The following is a 14,607-nucleotide window of genomic DNA, read 5'->3' as shown; positions in this document are numbered from 1 at the left end:
TGCAATTAACTTCTTGGTTTGCAAAATAATTGTAGGCACAGATGACATTGGAACTAAGTGCTGTCACCTGTTTTCTGAATCAGCAGCAGTGAATTAGGACAAAATGAGCTCCCATTCAAACTGGCAAGAGATGTTTAGTGAACATTCATTCCTTTGTTTCTTTGGCTTATATACATTTGCATACGCAATGACCCCACCACCCAGGCTAAAAAAAGCTATCCTTTGGAGATCTAGGGTTGTAGCTGTGGAGTATAAAGCTGAATTTTTATTTTGGGGGAGGTTCTTAGACCTAGAAGAAGCTTCTGTGGAAGGTGAAGGAGGGGGGAAGGGGGTGCTGTTTTTGCTGATACTTTCTTCTACCCAGCCTTGTTGCCACCTCCCACAGAGTTCTAAAGGGTTCCTCAAATCTCTGGAAAACAACCAGCTTCAGTTTTACACTCATAAAACCTACCACTGGAGGGGGCACAATTACATACACTTCTTAGTACTGGTTCAACTATAGCTGCCCCAAAGCAGAGTTTGGCATAACCTTGGACTCATGCATCTTTTCTCTGGTGATTTGATACTACAGTTTTGTACACCTGAATTCCCAGCAATGTATAGTCTGACTTTTATCTAACCAACCAGCATACCATGATTTGCAGGAACTGTACAGAAATGTTGGCATGTGACTGGGAATTTCTTATCAGTCCAAGGATAAAACTTGTTCATTCACTCAACACTATCCACAGTGTATCAAAGAACATATAAAACTCTTTTATAGTTCTTTTTGTTGATTGATATTTTCTTTTTTCATCATAGAAGGGAAAAAATGATCAGGGTTACTTCTACTTGTATTATAATTATGTTTGTCACTCTAGACAAGCATTGCATGCCACGCACTAAGAAAAATACATACTGACCTGTTTCAAGGTAATAAGCTACTCTCAGCACCATGTATTGTAGCTACCAATTAAAACCAGATTTTTGTAGATAAAGAAAACACAGAAATAAACCAAACTAAATTCATTCATTTCCCTGTTTAAATTGCATCTACCTTTTCTTGAAATTATCTGCAAATTAACATTAAGGTTGAAATCTTAATTATTTATTGGATAAAAACTCATTAAACTCAAAGATATTTTTAAGGAGAAATGCATAGAACTTCATCTGACAGTTACTACATGGTGGCACTTCATATTTTGGATTTCATCCAATATATACTGCCTCAGAATAACCTATATTTAGTTATCCATGACCCTAAGCAGCATAACACACCAAGAAATTTTGCATTTGTAAGACACAGAAGTTCTAGCAAGTGCTACTCAGGTCAGAATATTAGTACCAAATTAACTTACACTGGTATGAATAAGTATAATTATTTTATTCTAAAGAAAATAACTTCTATAATAATTTAAAACAAAATTTTAAAAACATTGTTTCTCACACTATATAATTTCATTTTTTCTTTTACCAGACAGGGGAAAAAAAGGCAAACATTGCCCCCTAATGGGAACATAGTCATGAAGAAAAAGGGCAAGAAATGAGCCTTCCTCCTTTAAAAGTATTTGTAATTCTAAAAAAGCATGTACACTTCTTACTAAACAGTTAGCACTAGTATTTCTAGTCAGCTAGATGGAATTTAACAACATCCAGATCATTAAAGTCTGCTATTTTAGATGAATATAATACAAGATATAGAAAGCCATATGTTCTTTGGTGAACTCAACTAGACCTAACAACAGATGTTAGAAATTTAGATACTCTTACTGACATACTTTTTTTTCAGCAGTCCTAAATGCTGGTTATTTTTTTTTCCAGAGATTTTACTGTACTTTTAAATTACATCAAAGTCAGCAGTTTGCCAAAGAAAGGTAAAACAAACAGACAAACAAACAGCAATACAACAATGTGATTGGACACATCTATATTAACAGTATTTGTAATTATTAAAATGTTATTATTAAAGTTAATTATGAATATAAATAAATGTATGGCTATCTATGATGCCATGGGACGAAATGAAGTACTGAAAGTGTATATTGTTTTCAAGAGAATCCTGAAAGAGCTGTAAGATGTATCCTGAAAGAGCCTATAGCATTTCTATAAAGCAGAATAAAACAGCAAGAAATGTGATAAATATAGCAACTAACTAATAAATCCAATAAAAAAACCCCAAGAAACACTGTATAAATAAGCAAAAACCATCTATCATTTTTTTGTCAGTGGGCATGAATTCTAAATGTTACACATAACAGAACACTTATAAATAATCCCTTTCTTACTCTTAATTCTCTTCTTCCCATCCCTTTTCTAAGATTAGATAATGGGCATCCATGCAGACTTTATGCAATACATGACAACACTGCTTAATTCATGTCAAGTTTCATGCAGGGCAGAAGTAACAACATTTTGGTGACTTTGTACTTCAGTCACCAGCAAGAGCACAATAGTGTTATGTACAGTACAATGATGTTATTTAGGAGGATGGGTAAATCTTTTTGGCTCATGCATATGGTATTTACAGGGTGGTTTACTTAGGTGTTACTTAGCCATCTGTAACTTGGAATTCAATAACACTCTCTTACTTGAAGGATTGTAGCTTTGGGCTACAGACTTGACAATGATTTTCAATGGAGTTGGTATTAGTACGAGACTAGCACAGCTTTATGCAAAGCCCATTTACCTATTATCAGCTTTGACCTAATAATACAAGCACTAAAAAACAACCTATGAGTGGTTACAAAAAGTGATTGAAAGTGGAATTATGGAGGCTTAAACATCAAGAAAAACTGTCTGACTCCAACCTAAACACACCTTCGTGTGTGATCAAAAATAGACTTTCCATACTTTGGTTTTTGAACTTTTAAAAATGGATGCAGCACCACTTAGCAAAATTAGGAGAAGAGACACAAATTAGAAACTTTCAATGAACATTTGCAATCATTTACTGAATTTCAAAAAAAGAAATATATTTTAATTTAAATATTCATATTTTGGCTTCTGTAGATTATTTTTATCCTTTAATTCTAATTAATTCTTTTATTCTTTAATCCTCTTCCTTCATATTTGTAAATGAAATAGAAAACAGCTCTTTGAACATTAGGTAATTAGATGAAAATTGGCAAAATTAAAAAACCAGTTCTGACTTTGCAATCATTCCTACAAAGTTTAATTATTTGCTATTTTCCAGTATTGCTTTAATCCCAAACAGAAGTAAAACCCTAAAATATACAAATATAATGCAATGTAAAGTCTATACTTAATCAAAAAATAAAGTCTTCTTCAAGTCAGGCTTGAATCCTGGTTACTTCCTGGGCAAACCCATATGGGTTGTTGTTTCATTGGCAACAACATGGAAGTAGTTGGGCAATGCCTTCTTCAAGGATATATTTTTTAAAATTTCTTCTCTACTCTTTAGCCACTAAAGTTATGAAGCCTAGACAAGGCTAGCCAAGTACTACCACCAGCTGAGAGCAAAACTGAAAGCAGCTACAAAATAAAACAAAAGTAAAATGATCAGCAGTCAAAAAATTAAAATGATTTAAATATGCTATATTGCCTTTCTATCAATAGATGTTAAGGTAGTGTATAATAAAAATAATAAAAAATAGCTTTTAAAAAAATTAAAGAGTGGATGAGTGCCTCATTATTGTCCAGAAATGCTAAGAAAAGCAGAAAGGTTTTTAATGCCTCTGAAGAAGCAATCAATAAGTGGGCTAGTCCAATCTTCTGTCTCAGCAAGTGGTAGCACCTATGCTGACCTTGTGGACTCAGAAGAAGAGCAGGGCACTTGGATGGGAGACTACAAGGAAATCCCAGGGCTGTGGACATGTTCGGGAAATTGAAAAATCTCCCAGAAACCAACAGCAAACCTCTTCTGTATTGTTGCCAAGAAAACTGCATGGTTGTATTCATTTAGTGACCACGAATTGAGTTAGACTCAAAAGTTACTTTACCTTAAACTGCCTAAAGAAAGAGTTCCTCAATCAAAAGACCCAAAAGATCTTGTGCCATGATCCCATCAACATTATTATTGTTGTTGTTGTAAAGCAGGGCTTCAATTATCGTTCATAAATTATGAATATATTCACCATCTTAATTGGGCCCCCAAACATTTTAGAGATTACTACTTAAGAACATACAACTTGTGTTGGAAACAATTTAGTCGCTTATATATCTTCTATAGGATTGGTGTATTAGGTCTGCATTAAAATACCATCCAAAGGTCTTGCTGCAGCAACTTCCATCAAGCTGAAATTTCTGAACAGTCTTCTTTATGACTATATCAATGATTAAAAGTATAGGTGATCCAAGGAAAGATGCTGAAGCTGGTTAAGGATCCTCCTAACCGCAGCCACCACTTAGGCATTCAGAAAGAAAGATGAATCCAGAAGTATCTCCAAGTAGTGCATCTGCTCCTTCAGAACAGAAATCTTGTCTTTTTCTTGTTTCCCTGACAATACTGAAAACATGCTGTGCTCCAAATCTCAAATATGCCTCAAGGGTTAAGCTTTAAAAAGAACCATTTAGATTGACATTTAGTTTACTGTCCTTTTCACACTGTCTCAGCAACCAGTAGTTGCATTAATCATTCCTAATTTTACTTCCCAACACACCGCTGTCCTCTTACAGCATAATCTGCTAAAAGAACACTTGACCTATTTGCTCCTAAATCTTCAAAGACACCTGCTGTTCTAAGACCTCACCTGGAACACTGTATTCCATAGCTAATCAACAAATTTTGCAGTAGTTATATGATTAACACAGAACACTGTGTTCAATCACAGGACAGACACCTCATTAACCAAAATTCAGGGAATGACTGAGCGACGTAGGGGAATAAAAATGTACAAGGGTTTTAATTGCACTAGTGAGAACAGCAGTAAAATCCAAATATTAATAAATTGCATATAAGATGCTTCTTAGTGATCTAAATATAAGTGCTAAGTTACAACACTGTAAATGGGAAAAAGAACATCCTTTTAACTCTTAAAAGAAGATGGGGTGAATCTGCCAAATCAAATTTAGGTTTTCAATTCAGTTCCTTAAGACATACATACTGAGAGGTAAACAGCTACTATAGAAACTGACTTTTTAGCAAAGTGCTTTTTTTTTTTTTTTAAATCCCAAAGACTTCCTATATTATCTTTTAAGAACTTCTGGGCAGGCTATGCTTTGAGTAAGTAGGAAGTGAGATCTGTAAAAACACAGCAAGGTTGTTAGCCTGTTCCGGATGCAATGGTAATAGAGTGACTATGTGATACACTTTAGAAAGAATAGCCCTCTGATTGAAGTGCTATCATGAACCCATGTTTGAAGACCTTCTGTTTTCCAAGCAAAGAGCTATACTTGGTTTTGAGGGGTACGCTGAGAGCTGCATTCCCCAAAGGAAGGATGGAGACAGGACAAAAACTAAATTTGATGTCAACAGCTACATGCTGTGACCCTATGCTTCCTTTCAAAGATATCCAACTATTTTTGATATAGGGCCATATTTGGTCTTTTGAGTGGTGTGCTAGGGACTGCAATCCAAAGGAAGGGCAGGCTATAATAGAAAAATTAAAGTAAAAAGTGAAATAGGTTTTATATTAACATACGTAGATGTTATACAAAATGTTAGTAATGCTTTTTTGTTGTGGATGAACAAAAAAGTATTACGTTGTTATTTAGTGCTAAACCAACAAGCTGTATCTGCCCATGTGTTCTCCATTCTTTAATGGAGCTGCAAAAAGATTGGACATATCAGTTTTAGCACTATTACATCTGAAATGTCAAAACAGGTGAAGATATGTCGGATTCATGAACCATGATTATAGGCTTATTTCAATAAAGCACTTTAAATGTGGCTTCCTGATGTGGTATTTTCCAGATATTTTGGACTATAATTCCCATTGGCGACAGCCACCATGACCAATGGTCAGGGATGACAGTTGTACTCTGAAATACAACACATTAAGTTAAAAATGTCATTTAATGAGCACATGTGGCTTTTTACTTAGATTCTGTGGCTTATAATGTCTTGTGAACCCAAAACAACTAACAGATTTAGCATTTCTGGAAACTGGGTCTAGTACTCAAGGTCTGTAAATCTCTAATTGCTGATCGCCAGATACACAAAATGGGATAAAACTGAAGTTTGGATGATATGGCTAACCACAAATCTTGATTGTACAATCTTCCTTCCAGGCTGCAGTTTAACCAAGGAAGTCAGAGTGACAATGAAGGTAGCTGTTCCAATCTAAAGAACTGGCAAAACATCTATTATCCATGATACAATCCTGGATCAAAATGCTGACCTTGTACAGAAAAAGAGAGAGGAATAATCTCTCCCAGTTGTGTCCCCATAATTATTTTGTGTTATAACAGGCAAAGACTGGAGGACAGGGAAGTGGGGTGGCTGACAGGAGTTTTTTTTTACTATGATGATTATTAGAGCTGTCCCTCAAAACACCTCCTCCCTGTTTGTATTCCAGAGGGGGGAGGGACTAAGGAGAAAGGAGTTTGGGAAGTGTGTCTGGTAGGACAGGTCTGAAGGAAACCTGAAGCCCTAGTCTTTGGAAAACCCATCAGACTGATAGGTTTATAAATTTGATACCAGAGAAAGCAAAGCCTGACTGACTATAGATACACTGTAATATTAAGAGAACTTGCTTATAAACCATTTTACATTATTCAAAGTTAATTGAATTTCTTATTTAAAGATTAACAAAATGATTGTGCTTTTCTATATGTTCCTCATGATCCACCTTGCCACGTTACCTCATATATTTATAAAGAAACTGCAGAATTTCAAATCAGGGAGGAGTTTGGTGGTGAGAGCAAAACCAAAAGATCCTTTAGAGATGTCCCTGGGTTAAAGAGATTCTGCTTTAATTCTGAAGGAAAAGAAAAACAAAACAACCCCCACAAATAGTGAGAATACAAAACTCACTGACAAGATATTCTATTAGTCAGTTGGCCAATTTTGGATTATGTTGCTGTACTTAGGAACCCTGGATGTGTAGGAGGACACATAACTTACTTCCTGAGTCAGCTGAGGTCAGTAATGGAGATGGATAACCAAGTTTATTTTGGAGGATTTTGAAATCTACTGAGGCTGTTTAGTCATAGAATCAAAGAGTTGGAAAGAACTACTCTAGTCCAACTTCTTGATGATCAAAGCTTCATTACAGGGGGCTATGTTCCCTTGCCTAAAGGAGATTTCTTATGCTAAAGAAATCCTCCTTTGATCTGGAATATCCTGTCATGTTTCAAATCTTTGATTTCTGGCAAAGGTAACTGAGAAGGTTGTAGCTCACGACTCCAAAGGCATCTGGATGGGCTAACTATCTGGTCCCTTCTCCAGACAGACTTTTGCCTGGGATACAGTGTTGAGACTGCTTTGGTTGTTTTGGTGAAAGGCTTACATGAGAAACCGGAAGATTCTAAAGTGAAGCCCTAGATAAGCAGACCTCATTTAGCAAACTTCAGGTGCAACAGATCCTATTTTTGTCTGGGCAACCCCCATCCCCAATAATAAATAGGTCCATTGCATCCAAAGTAGTCCAGGCAAGGCATTAATTAATTAAGCTATTATTTTTAGCTTAATTTTATAACATCTGTATCAATGGTATCAATTATATCACTTTTGTAAAGATGTCATTTGTGTCAAATTACCTCATTTGCATAATTATGTGAATTATATAATTGATGCAAATGATGCCATTTGTGTATTGACATCATTGCCCAAATGATGTAAATTACCACGCTATTGTACTTTTGTGTTTAATGATATTCAGGAATAACTGGGGGGGTTCCCCAAGTCATCTATCAAAATAAGGTTTCATGTAGTTAGTTTAGGGGCTAAAAATATCAACAAACATGATAATTTTCTTTCAACCATGTGCTGGGTTTTGGTATTGCACGTACTGATTTTCTGAGATTCCAGAAAATCCTGCTGGGAAACTGGTATCCCTCAAGGTTCTATCTTAATTCCCCAATTTATTTAACATCTACATAGAACCAGTGAGCAAGATTATCTTCAGCTTGAGAGCGAGGTGTATTCAGTATGTTGATGACACCTATGTTTACTACTTCTAACCAACTCCAAGGAAACAACAGGAATTTGATTTCAGAGACTGAGGGTCAACGTATATTGAATGGTATTGTTTTCTCTTTGAAAAAGAAGGTTCACAGTTCATTGATATTCAGCTGTCACTAGGAATGTGGTGAAGAGTATGTTTATAGAATTATAGTTAGCATGCCAACTGCTTCCATTCTTGGGCTGGTCAGATTTGGCCACAGTTATTTAAATCTTGATTATATTCTAACTCGACTATTGTAACATACTTTATGTGGAAGGCCATGAAAAGCACATGCAAGAAGCATCTGGTATAAAAGGCAGTAGCAAGGTGATTACTTGGCCCAAGGTACAGAGCCCTTATGATGCCCGTATTGCAAAACCTCTGGCCAGTTGCTTTTTGAGCACAATTTAAACTGTTAATGTTAACGTTGACCTCCAAAGGCCTGAATGGCTTATGCTGGGCTATTTAAGGGACCACTCCCCTGTAACAACCTGTAGGGGCATTCAGATCTGCAAGACAGGCCCTTCTGCTCCTTTGCCAGAGGAACATTAATCTCCTGTGTTATTCTCTTGTGGTATGCACTCCTCCTATTCTTCCGCTTAAGAAAGAATATGTAGTATCAATGCAGCATACTGGGCATCTAGGATGATTTTAAAGAACACAAATAATAATACGCAGAAATAATGTGCTTGCCAATTTGTGATAATTAAATTAATTAAGCATGCATCTTCTTTTCATAAAAGACCAAAATACTAAAGTAGTAAAGCAAACTCCTTTAACTTATATATATATTTGGTTGAAGCCATTTAGATCATCAATTCTCACTTTTTTTTCAACTTTTTTATTCTTAAAAAACAATCTTACCAAACATTGAACAGCGAATCAAAGCGGGTTACAAATACAAATGTGCATAATCATGTTGTCATATTTCCAATATATCCAAGTGTATATGTATCATCAATAAAAATAAAACATCACATATTATCTAATTAAACTTCTTAACTTTTTCTGTTACTCTTTTTCATATTTACTCTCTAGCCAGGCATAAAAAACCTGCATATTTTATAGTATTCAGTATCTTCCTTATCTCTAATCTCCAGTGTCAACCTATTCATTTGATCAGGGGTTAGTAGCATGGCACTCATGGCCCCTTATGAAACCCCCAAGAGGGATCTCTCTCTCCACTCCTTAAATCATCTTAGGTAACATCAATGGTCTCTCACAAGCTAACTCTAAATGTAGGCAATCAGGCCACCTGGACCATCATATAACAGAGCACAACAATATCCATGGACTATTAATGACTCTTGATTTACCTTTTTTCCCCTTTGGTGAAAGCAATATGGATTTAATCATTTAACTTTAACTAATCTCTATTATGAAAAAAATGTTGCTTGCATACCCCCCCCCCAAAAAAGATCTTATCATACCAGTGTTAAGTATTCATTTAGCTTCCTTTACGCCCATATACAATAGTATAGCAAGATTGTTCTCCCCTTTCTCAGAAAACTTCAGCACAGCAAGTGTGCATATAATATTGTTGTAGAGAAATGCCTTTCCCTTAGCTATCATGTTAAGGGACACATAAATGTGACAAGACATCAAATTATGGATTTTTCTCTTTTGAAAAAGGTGCAGATCAGCTAAGAGAAAGGTGAAAAGGGAGACTGAGAGTGGTACATTTTTTAAAAAGTGAGTAATTAAAGGATGTTTTTTATCCATGTATTGATGAGTCAGCTATCATTCTGTACTCTCTTTATCCAACAGAGAGCAATCTCAAAGCCAGGTTGGAGATCAAATAATACCTGAAAACCAAAACAAGCACCTCATCTTCTTGATCAGTATTTCAAGGAGTGTTTCTGTTAAGGATTATTTCTGAGTGGAAACTTGATGTGTAATTTATATTCAGCAAATTTCTTGTCTTGTACAGAAATCACACATTTGAGGTCAAAGAAATCTTCACAACTTTGAACAATTAAACAACTAATGGAGAAAAACATACAACCAAATTGTATAAAGGTTATTCAAATTATTTTAAGTTGGCTCCAGTAAGAATTCCTTATTTAAAACTAGCTAAATTATATGGAATCTGAATATACATACGTAAACAGGATCTCTTTCCAGCTGTGCTTGCCCCTCCTAGACACAGATTGCCTCCCCGGTGAACCAGTTCAAGTTCCAAGTTTGTCCTGAATAAACAGAAAAGGAGTAGCCTATATTTAAATCATTTACAAGCTCTAAAAAAGTGAAACTGCCCCTGGTTGTGACTTGCATATATTCATTTAATCTATATCTCACTTTTTGTCCAAGCAGGATGATTAAGATAGTTATGACACAATATAAAAATAAATTTAAAACAATGCAATTAAATCCTAATGAAATTAATGCATAAATGAAATTCATACATAAACACCATCCTTAAGTTTATAAAGCCAGGCTGAAAAAGTATATTACCTTCTAAAGGCTGTGAGACTTTTGAGGTAGGGGACATCTTTAACAGGGCCTCTTATATAGATCTTTGTTGGTTTATAAAAAAAAAGCAAAGGTCTCCACAAACAGCCAGGACCAAAGCCATTTAGGCTTTAAAATTTAAGACTAAGTGAATGGTCTCCAGAAAGCACTGAGCAATCAGTGTCTATCTTTTACTGTGATGCGATGATGGTATCATGCACTTCTGGCCCTCAAGCATAGCTGAACAGAGAGTGTACCGTTGTACTTCTTCATGCGTAACTGTTGCTCAGTCCCACCAGTTCAGGAACATTAAGTACTGACACTCCAAGCAGAAGTGTGCAAACGCTGCCAGTGCTGCAACCCAGAGGTGAGAGTGACTATTTGCCCTTTCAGAGGGAATACAACATCCCACAGAATGATTGCCTTTTCCTCCTGACCACCACAGTTTTCCATTTCTCCAGTTTTTGTTTGGGGGTTTTTGGATTCTTTTTATGTAGGAGCTACAGATACAAGCTTGTATTCTAGACATCAGTGAATAAAACAGGAATCGTTCAATGAGCAAGAGATACATACATTATGCAATTTTCAAATGTAGCTTACCCTGGAGGGTATTAGTGACAAAATTGCCATTAGAAGTCCAAGGCATTACGTTTTGAAGAACAAGTACAATTTAACATGCACGTGGCTCTTCCCATGAAGAGAAAGAAATACGGGTGGTATATTTGACAGTATTTCCATGATAACCTGATTTTCACTTATGTATACTTTTTAAGAATTATTGGAAACTTAGCAGATATCCAATTATCTTGAAAAATACAGCTGCTTTACAATTCTAGTAAATTTGTCCAATTGGTCTGTAAAACTGTCCCCCCAAACGAAAGGGAGTGAGAACGTGACAGATTACGCATGCTATACTAAACGGTGGTATTAATTTGAGGTGGGCAGTTTTTGTCCTGAAGCTGCACGAAGTCTTCCAGCTCCTGTTTTGTGTACCCCAAAAGGTCATCATCTCACCATCCAGTTGTATCACTAAATTACTGCCCAGCCTCCTGCAGCTCTTGGCTGAAAAAAAAAAAAGTTTAAAAAGGCAGTCTATAGCCACAAAACTACTGCTTTAGCCTGCCTTGGGGTAAAAGCATTTGGTATCCTACAAATGTGAACTTTAGCTCCTCCAGTTGCTGTTCAACTGAGTGGCAGATTGTAATTGAAATCGGAAACATCTGCAGGGCACCAGATTGCCCATCCCTGAGATACAGCATAGCTAATCCAAATAATGTAAAGCACTTGGAAGGATTTCATTTAGTATAAACTATTTTGCAAAAATTCCAGTGGCACATGTCAGAAAATAACTCTTTTTGTACTGAATGTTTGTTAAAACATATTCACATTACTAAAATAGTAGCATTTCAAATATTAATATGCCTAAGTTTGCAGCTTATGTCACCAGTTTTTGAAGGAATGCTTTAATCCTCCTTACATTGAGAAAAAGCAATTTAACACTGAAAATGTTTGGGCTCTGAGCTCCATCTGGTTGCTGCTGATAAGGCCAGCCATATGACTAGGGAATTTTCCACTCTTCAGGCAATTTGCAGCGCTCGCTGAATTTCTAAAAACTTAACAGCAAAGAAGCTAGGACACAGATTTCATATTAGTGGACAGGGGAAAAAAGTGCAAATCACACCTTAGATCACCAGATGAATATTAAAATATTTATTTCCTGAAATCTCTTCATTTTTCTTTAAAGGAATTGTATGTAACCTGCTGTTCAATAAAAAAGGATCCCTGAGAAATCAAAAAAGGTAGTTCCTGCCCTTGAAAAAGACAGCACAAAAGAGAGATGAGTGAGGAGGGGAAAGGAAAACAAAGCTGCCACAAAGAGAAAGCAAACAGGGCTGCACCCTCTCAGCTGAGCTAGCAGAGTGGCCCTGCCTCCTGTCACTCCCTCTGCTCTAGTCTGGTGAAATGGCTATTAGATGGTAACTGGGCTTGTGATGGTCCATTTTCCCCTCTGTCCTCTTCAGCCATTTTACCTTCCAGATAAAACGCTTCCTTCTTTAATCACAGCCAACAGATTTGCTTGATAGTTATTGGAAATCTTTTCAATACAGTAGTACTACCTGTCAGATATCAATGTCTTCTATCTTTAATATTCAACAAAAAAAGCCACACATCCATTTTTTTCTAACACTTCAAGGGATTTAGACAGTTGCCTATTGCAGAGAGATAAGTGGAAAATACAGTCAGGTCCAGAAATATTGGGACATTGACACAATTCTAACATCTTTGGCTCTATACACCACCACAATGGATTTGGAATGAAACAAACATAATGTACGTTAACTGCAGACTGTCAGCTTTAATTTGAGGGTATGTACACCCAGCTCAGGTGAACGGTGTAGGAATTACAAGAGTTTGCATATGTGCCTCCCACCTGTTAAGGGACCAAAAGTAATGGGACAGAATAATAATCATAAATCAAACTTTCCCTTTTTAATACTTGGTTGCAAATCCATTGCAGTCAATCACAGCCTGAAGCCTGGAACGCATAGACATCACCAGACGCTGGGTTTCATCCCTGGTGATGCTCTGCCAGGCCTCTACTGCAACTGTCTTCAGTTCCTGCTTGTTCTTGGGGCATTTTCCCTTCAGTTTTGTCTTCAGCAAGTGAAATGCATGGTTAATGGGATTCAGGTCAGGTGATTGACTTGGCCATTGCATAACATTCCACTTCTGTCCCTTCAAAAACTCTTTGGTTGCTTTTGCAGTATGCTTTGGGTCATTGTCCATCTGTACTGTGAAGCGCCGTCCAATGAGTTCTGCAGCATTTGGCTGAATGTGAGCAGATAATATTGCCCGAAACACTGCAGAATTCATCCTGCTGCTTTTGTCAGCAGTCACATCATCAATAAATACAAGAGAACCAGTTCCATTGGCAGCCATACATGCCCACGCCATGACACTACCACCACCATGCTTCACTGATGAGGTGGTATGCTTAGGATCATGAGCAGTTCCTTTCCTTCTCCATACTCTTCTCTTCCCATCACTCTGGTACAAGTTGATCTTGGTCTCATCTGTCCATAGGATGTTGTTCCAGAACTGTGAAGGCTTTTTTAGATGTCATTTGGCAAACTCTAATCTGGCCTTCCTGTTTTTGAGGCTCACCAATGGTTTACATCTTGTGGTGAACCCTCTGTATTCACTCTGGTGAAGTCTTCGTTTGATTGTTGACTTTGACATACATACACTTACTTCCTGGTGCGTTCCTTCTTTTTGAGAATGTTCCAAACAGTTGTTTTGGCCACGCCTAATGTTCTTGCTACCTCTCTGATGGGTTTGTTTTGTTTCTTCAGCCTAACGATGGCTTGCTTCACTAATAGTGACAGCTCTATGGATCTCATCTTGAGAGTTGACAGCAACAGATTCCAAATGCAAATAGCACACTTGAAATGAACTCTGGGCCTTTTATCTGCACATTGTAATTGGGGTACTGAGGGAATATCACCTGGCCATGGAACAGCTGAGAAGCCAATTGTCCCATTACTTTTGGTCCCTTAACAAGTGGGAGGCACATATGCAAACTGTTGTAATTCCTACACCGTTCACCTGAGTTGGATGTACATACCCTCAAATTAAAGCTGACAGGCTGCAGTTAAGGCACATTGTGTTTGTTTCATTCCAAATCCATTGTGGTGGTGTATAGAGCCAAAGATGTTAGAATTGTGTCGATGTCCCAATATTTCTGGACCTGACTGTAGTTACTGAAACCTATTCTTTTGGGTTGATTGCAGTTCACTCCTTTCAAAATCATTAACCTTTGAAGTTCTTTATCTGCGAGGCATCATGCTCATCCCTCCAAATGATCTGCTACTCACCACAACACTACTGAAGCTACCTCAAAAGTACTGCTTCACTGAGAACAAAAAAATGCCTTTTCCTTCAGATATTTTCTCCCAATGCTCCTCTCCCCATTCCCATTACAGGTTCATGGCTTTTCCAGACAAGCTCTTCCATCTGAAGGAATAACCCAACCCCACCTGGTATTATATTAACTCATTTTGGAATACATTTATACTTAGAAAAACAACCCATTCAGATAGGTTTTACTATA

At 36.8% G+C, this 14,607-nt stretch overlaps 1 protein-coding gene across 4 annotated transcripts in view; it reads right to left on the bottom strand.

Annotated features, from left to right (window-relative positions):
- The window catches only part of UBR3 (ubiquitin protein ligase E3 component n-recognin 3), a 114,201-nt gene that overhangs the window by 18,970 nt on the left and 80,624 nt on the right, over window positions 1-14,607 (bottom strand). For all 4 annotated transcript variants that reach the window (XM_088146714.1, XM_088146715.1, XM_088146716.1 and 1 more), the window contains one exon: window positions 10,149-10,234. In XM_088146714.1, coding sequence (XP_088002840.1) covers window positions 10,149-10,234 — 86 coding nt within the window. The remainder of the gene's footprint in view (window positions 1-10,148; window positions 10,235-14,607) is intronic.

The sequence above is a fragment of the Python bivittatus genome, unplaced genomic scaffold (genome assembly GCF_059951505.1).
Source record: "Python bivittatus isolate LINGU-HERP-01145 unplaced genomic scaffold, Pbiv_v1 ctg000480_np1212, whole genome shotgun sequence".
NCBI lineage: Eukaryota > Metazoa > Chordata > Lepidosauria > Squamata > Pythonidae > Python > Python bivittatus.
This window is presented reverse-complemented; position numbering and strand designations above follow the sequence as displayed.